This window comes from Limulus polyphemus, unplaced genomic scaffold (genome assembly GCF_000517525.1).
Source record: "Limulus polyphemus unplaced genomic scaffold, Limulus_polyphemus-2.1.2 Scaffold187, whole genome shotgun sequence".
Taxonomy (NCBI): domain Eukaryota; kingdom Metazoa; phylum Arthropoda; class Merostomata; order Xiphosura; family Limulidae; genus Limulus; species Limulus polyphemus.
In genome coordinates this window covers 609,377-617,186 of record NW_013665797.1, presented here as the reverse complement: position 1 = coordinate 617,186, position 7,810 = coordinate 609,377, and the positions used below count along the sequence as shown (strand labels likewise).

The window sequence follows — 7,810 nt, the reverse complement described above, 5'->3', positions numbered from 1 at the left end:
GTGTGTGTGTGTGTGTGTGTGTGTGTGTGTGAGAGAGAGAGAGAGTGTGGAAACCTATTTTTGGAAAAATTATAAAGTAACAGTAACAAATGTAAGGCAAGTGCTAAAACAAGAATGTATACGAGTTTTAATAGGTGGATAGGTAGTTAAAACATTTTGTTTCAACTCTCTGTATTGTCATTTTACTTTAATGATGGAAAATTAAAACTAGAGATTTAATGGAGAATGTTTCAATGTGATGATGAATACCAAATATATGGTTAAGACATTTGGCCAAACTGTTCAAACATTCATTTAAACAGTTTCCTTAGTTCATACAACAATGAAAACTATGAGACACATAAATAAATATAAAATTATGGGAAAAGGGTTAATAAATTACAGACTGAATAGGATGCAGTTAGAAAGTTTACAGCAGCACACATATGATTCATTCTGAGATTGCTACAGTGAAATATCTGCAGGCACATATGGCATTAATGATATTGGATGAACATGTATTGACAGAAAAGTTGCTGTTATCACTGAAATTAATTTATATTTATTTCTACGCTTTTAAATGACAACCTTATCCAGTATTGTTGGAGTAAATGAATAAAAACACAAATCCAATATTGTCACAGTTGGTATTAAGATCCCCGTCAGCCTCACCCGACATAATGATTAGTGAACCCGCTTTTCTCAGAAGCCAGCACTATTTAGGATATGCACTGATAGGAGTGTAGTTTTACAAGAACTCAAAACAAAAATATTCAAGTTTGCCAGCTAGGCCTGATGAATACAATACACAAAATGCAGCTCACCTACATGATGACCTTCTTGTAGGCCTTTAATTCCATAACTGTCATAAATCTGTCTCTTCTTTGAATCTGACAACACTTCATATGCAAAGGAGATCTCTTTAAACTGAAAGAAAAAACAAGTTATAAAAGTTTACAAAAACTGCATACAGCCATTGCAGTAATTATTAAATACAATTTTTTGTGAATAAAAATTTCTCCACATGAAGGAAACTATTCTGATAGCCTCCATCTCTGCCACATGCATATATCTCTTAAAACAGCTAAAAATTTCTAAAAATAAAAAAATTCTCTAACTTTTTTTTGTCTGAAAGTTGTTCAATTGGAAAAGTAATTTAATGTGACAAAAATATATTAGAAGCTCAATCATAAGTGACTTAGACATTGTAGAAGTTGCTCATGTTGGGCAATTTTTTTTGGATTAGTCAATAAAAATAATGCAATATCCAGTCGACTTAGTGATAATGAAAATGCTTTTTTTCTCTCTCCAACTACGTGTTCTATAACACAACTTATACAAAATTCATGTAAGTAGCAATAAATCTAACTCCAGAAAGGCTAAACAATAACTTACACGCTAGTTTTCTCCATACATAAACAATAGTATTTCTTGTACCTCTATTACTTCGTTAAATACACAAACTCAAAATCTGCAGCACTGAATTAATTGGCAGACTGTATTATCAAATCAACAATCCCACCAACCTACTGTTGTTTAACTCACATTTTTATACTTTCAAAATAAATTCCTACACTTTTAAGAAAGTTCTAGTCATTTATTGCTACATGCTCATCATTTGAAATTAAAACTTCCTCTAGCCAAAAACAATATAAATGTCTAAATTTAAAAAATCATAGCCTTGAACAATTATATAGCAATTCTTAACAGCCTATAATTTGGCTGGATTCCTTTTGTCTAATGGCTCTCCACAAGAATGAAACATTTAATTGTCTTGTCTGATGTCTAATCATGGTTTAAAACTGAGATTCATTTCAAAGAGACAAGACCGTGTAGCCATAAACCAAATGACTTTCCAGATACCAAGAGTGACCACCATCTCATGCCCAGTTTGCATAACAATGAACAGAAGTATTTGACATGATTTTATACCAGTTGTTTTTGGTTTATTATTATTATTATTATAACTACAACATTGCAAGTTCTGATCATCTTTTAACTGGTTTGCATTCTGCATTATAAAAGTTTCCATTTCTGTGTACATATGTAAATCCAAATTAGGTCTCACTGAAAGACATTCTCAACAATAAAAGAATCACACTTTTAGAAGTACTAAATGGGTATTTGTAAAAAAGCTTACCATTTCTAAGCAAAAAACATTTAGTTAAATTCAGTTCCTGAAGTTGTTTGATTGTTAAAATATCTTAGCAAATTAGTCAATTCTAGCCAAAAGTTAAAATACTATTTTATTAAATTTTAGAAGGAATTGAGTAAAATAATAGCAATTAAATTTTTTTATCTATTAGGAAACATAATTAAAATGTACTACAGTAGTTAAAAAAAAAACCTTTTAGTGAACAATTCTAGTTTTAAAGATACTCATTAAGTATTTCATATTAACCACTTCACTACTGGCTCATCTCTTCTAGAATTTTCCTTCCTTATTACCATGTCACTTTATCCACTCTTAAGTCACCCCTGGTAGTGAAACTGTTTGTTAAAAACTACATTACTTATAGTCTTTCACATGTATATGAATTGTAATGACACAATTCATCTATAAAATATTTACTTACCTTTCACCAAAGAATGATGTTCATCCTTGGCTGTGTTGTATCATATAACCTAGCATAAATAATATTTTTGTAGTAAGTCTTGGAGTTCTGTAATTAAATATCTTTACAATTCCCTTGTGTATTGGTTCTAGGACTGTAGATGGAGCTATTGAGAGTAATGGACAAATGTAATATTTTTTTAGAACTGAGAAGGAAAAATTATATATACTTGTAGGTAGATGTAGATTATAATGTTTTCCTGTATAAGTATTAAGTTGCTATTATCAAAATTTACAGTAGCCATTTTAGTTAGATTAATTAGGATTGGACACAGGTTTTATAACACCAGTTATAGCTAAACCTAAAGTTACAACATTAGGCTTAATACTACTATATCCTTAAACTTGACTTCTTGTTTTGAGGTAGTAGTAGCAGTAATATTAGGTTCTAAGATACTAAAGTTATTATACCTTAGACAAGTAATTAGGTAGCTGCTGAGAATTTAATACATTAGTAAATTAATTTAATTAGCAATTAGTTGTGCAATTAAAAATAAGGGTACATTGTAGTTACAGTAGTAAGTAACAGTATCAGTAAACAGGGGATTTTAGTGTTATTATTGTTAATCTATAAACTGTGCCAGAGCTCAATTTTAGTTAAAAATAGATTTATTGTACGAGTAGACTGGAAACAGAGAATAAAGACTTATGAAATTCAACATGGTTAGAGGTACTTCAGGGATAAGAAGGGTGGAGTTTATAGGGTGTACTAGGTGCTAGGAGTGTTATGTACGCAACACTTGCAAAGCATGCTTAATTGAAGAAAAGTTAAAAGATAGCTACTACAGGATGAAGACTTGGAGCAGAACTTAAGGAAGCAACACAGGAACTGGATACAGTTAGTTTTATAAGAATGCATTTTACTGTAAAGATGATCCATTGTGTGTGTGTGTGTGTGTGTGTGTGTGTGTGTGTGTGTTAACTTACCATAAAACAGGCTTGGCTGGCTCAATTACCATACTTTGTTTCAGGATTGACAAAATGGATGAGTTTAGGACACAAGTTGAATTGGAAGACTATGATATAATGAGAACTGGTTTTAAAGAAAGTCAAATATCAGATGTGTGAGCCTCTCTCTTTAATTTTTGAGTAGGACAACACCTAGTGGGCAGGTGCCCGAGGCTTGGAGATTTACTAATGTTAGTTCTATTTTTAAGAAAGAATGATAAAAGTCACCCTAGAAATCACAGGCCGGTTAGTTTTACTTCACTAGTGGGAAAACTTCTATAAAGTTTGCAAAAAAAAAAAAAAGCTTTACAAAAGAATTTATTGAAATATTGTAAAAAAAAGCCAGCATGGATTAACAAAAGGGTAACCTTACTTTACTAATCTGTTACATTAATGATACGGATATGGGCACAATTAGTAAATTATTAAAGTATGCTCATGACATTAAACTCTTGAGTATTTCTAGCTGTACTGAGAATGTGGAGGCATTACAGCACTAGAATTTTAGGATGTATTTATAGATATACTGATTACAAGTCAAAATGGTATTTCTCTCTATAGGCCTCATTTGGAATACTGTATACAGTTTTGGTATCCTTATCCAAGAAAGGATATTGACTTATTGAGAAGGGTTCAAATGTGACCTATTTGGATGAATCTGGAGATGGAGGGGTTAATTATAGGGATAAGTTAAGACCTTTTAACTAATTTTCTCTTGAAAAAAGAAGGATAGAAGGTGATTGTATTGAAGTTTACAAGATTATCCAGGGAGTTGATAAGAGAAAGGCCTCCAATTTTTTGTGTTAAATTCTGCGGATAACAAGACCAAAGAATAAAAGTTTAAGATGTGGAAAAGACAGACTAGACTTGAATTAAGGCTCTTATTTTTCTAACAAGGTGACTGATTTATGGCTAGAAACCTAATGAAGGGCTGTTGTCTGAAGCATTTTCATCTTAGTGTTTCACAATTAATTGTTTTATTCTACACTAAAACAGTAGTTTACTGGAGTTTAAAATGGGAATTCATGATTTCTTGAATAATGAAAGATGGGCTTAATTGTTTACTTTTCTCAAGGGTTGGTGTGCACAACAGCCATGAAAGACCAAATAGTTCCTTGTTGTCCACATATTAAGTGAATGTTGGCCTGTATGCTATGAAATAAATATATTTATCTGACTAATTAAATAACGCATGTGAATACAATGGTAAGACAGGTCCAAGTCAAGTCACCATGTTTGAAAACCAATACTACAGAATCCAATAATACTAGTATAACAGTAACATAAGCTGCTTATGGTATCACTTAACTGTAATAGAAGTTGGAACCAAATATTAACAGAACTGGAAACATCACAGAATAGATCTTATGACTTAACCCATTCACTGCATCTGGGACGTATATATACCAGTGCATTGGGAAATATACGTCCCGGCCACGGTGAAGGGGTTAAAAAAAAAGAAGTTCAGATTGTATTAATATCTGGATTAGTAACATATTGCATGATTCAAAAATATATAAAGTTGAAGTGATTCCTTACTCTTTCTCCTTCTTGGGGATTTTTGTCTGGATGGTATTCTTTGGCAAGCCTACGGTAAGACTAAAATATGAGAGAAAAAAAAAATGTATATTACACACATACATATATTATGTAAAGAATTCTATAAGACATTAGCCACAAATTATAAACACATATATCTACTAAGTGGCTAGAAACTGAACAAGGTTTAACAAAAGGAAAACATGACAAGACATTTCATCTTACTAACGTCAACCTTCATTAAAATAATACCATTCTTCAATTTACTTTTTTTTTAAATGTGCACAGAGTCAGTCAACTAGAGAAGGAAAGTATCTATAATTCCAAATTTACCTTGTGTATCTACATGAAGCGTGGTAAACTTTTAGAACAGTGTACAAATCTGTTGTACACAATAAATCAAATGTGTCACAAATGTATCAATACTCAAAGATATGCCTATAAGTTGATGTTCATGTGCATAATAAAAATACTTTGGTTCATCATACAGCTTGTATATTGTGTTTGCTTAACCTCAAGAAACTCCCAAATGCATATCTACCGTGTTTTCAATATATGCTGTAACTGGTACTTACTCTCATCTACCCTGAACTGTTGCCACATCACCAATGTAGGGTAAAATGAATAGTTGATAACTATGATATAAAATACCATGTTGAATAGCATTAAAAGATTGTGGCATGTACACTTTGACCCCCACCCATGCATGCAGGTTATGCTAACTTGCACAAACCCAACAACATTGAAAATAATTTAAATAAATCACACAAATATTCATCATCAGATAAATCATACTACAAGTTTATAACTTTAAACATCAAAAACAAAAAAAGTGCATGTAGGCTTCCAAAACTTATTCTAGTTGGTTACACCTGCAATCTGAATGAAATATTGGATCAATGCACTCTAGATCTACTAATATCAGGATCAGATTTTGACAATCAGCATGCCCAGACATCCCTAATGTGCATGTTTAAATAAATCGTGCATCTTTCAGACTACAAAAAGAGGAATGTTCCCAAGGACCTTATGTCAACTGCAACATTTTGTAAATCGTGTCCACTTAGTATTTATTCCTTGATGTAAACCTTATAATAAACCTTCCTGCAATGAAAACAGGAAGTTGCCAAAAATCTAGGGGAGAAGCTCTATGGGAAGCAAATACATTGCTCTTCATGTTCTGCCAATTTATTAATGCTATTACTGATTTCAAAAAAAACTAATCTTTCTAGGATTTCAGTATCATCAGCAAATTTGTAAATTCTACTGCTCAAAAAGTTACCTAAATCATTAATACAAATAAAGAAACTTAAAGCCTAAAAAAATAAATAAAAAAGTGGTAACCTCTAGTAACATTTTCCCAACTATAAATCTGCCCATTTATCAAGTTTTTCATCACTAAGGTAAAATTTCACCAACAACTTAAGTACCCAACTCACTAATCATTATCTTGTGAGGCATTTTTAAAGGCTTTTGGAAATTCAAATAAAATAACAAACCAGAGTAACCTCATCCAAAAAGTTAGGGATGCTATTAAAAATCCCAATTAATTGTTTAGGGGATGGGGTGAGAACATTGATAAAACCATCAATTAACAGAAAACTTTTCAAATAATTCTGAAAACATATATAAAAACCCTGCCAACAATAGAAGTCAGGCTAATCCTATAAAAATGGAATTTTATTATGTTAAATGTGACCAGTATTAAAGCCTTTGCTAAATGACAGTTACGAAGATATGACCATATGTTTTTCAATGAGACCCCAAAAGTATTGAAAGAAGTTTGTTGGAAATCAGCTAAAGAAAAAAAAAATTATATATGATACACACACACAAACTTTAACACTGAAGATGTTTCACACACTAACTGGGAAGTTTAAATGACTTTACAGGGACCTGAAATTAACTATAGTACAACAAAGATCTCAGCATCTCTGCTCTGGACTGTACCATAGGATGTTTTGTAAATTTACTTGCAAAGTTGAAAATAATAATAATTTACATTTCTAGACATCTTCATTAACTGTAACACTATTGGATTTGGTACATCAATACACAGAAGAAAAAAAAAAAGACATTTACTGGACTCCTTACATAATTTTACAACTTCATCCCACTCATGTAGAAAAGAAATCTGGTAACATGCTTATTAACTCTTTCAGCACGGGCTCGGACCTGTAACCATTTTGTGCTTGTTATAGTTTTCATGCTATAACTTTTAAATTAGTATGTGATTGTTAATTAAATTTAGCAGATTATCAGTAAACATTACAATGCTTTCATATGCAATGTTTTTCTCATGTCTATTTTTTTCTTTTTGCATGTTGCCTATCCATCATGCAAAGAAAAATTCATTTTAAGATTAAAAATACTTTTATGCATCAGAAAATTTTTCAATTTCACATGCAAAATCTTTATAATGTAAAGATAGTTATCAAATGTTCTTTAAGAAAAAACTTTATATTTTATCTGTTATTTTCAGCAATTAATATCTGTACGGGTTCAGTAGATTTGACCAATCTTGCAACCACCATAAAGAAATTAGGAAATAAATATAAATTATGCCTCTTTCATCCTAGAAGGAACACAAATAACATGAAAACATAAATGTTTAGATTAAATAGCTGAAATCTCATAACATTATACATATATATATATATATATATATATATTTATTATTTTTATTATATTGGCCTTTCAGCCATGCCTGGCTAACAATACAGAAGTTAC

General features: G+C 31.1%; 1 protein-coding gene across 1 annotated transcript in view; it reads right to left on the bottom strand.

The window, feature by feature from the left end:
• The window catches only part of LOC106478189 (dnaJ homolog subfamily A member 2-like), a 28,594-nt gene that overhangs the window by 13,336 nt on the left and 7,448 nt on the right, over positions 1-7,810 (bottom strand). Inside the window, exons 2-3 of the mRNA XM_013938715.2 lie at positions 5,081-5,140; positions 804-906 (exon numbers count right to left, since the gene is read on the bottom strand). Of these exons, the coding sequence (XP_013794169.1) occupies positions 804-906; positions 5,081-5,140 (163 nt within the window). The remainder of the gene's footprint in view (positions 1-803; positions 907-5,080; positions 5,141-7,810) is intronic.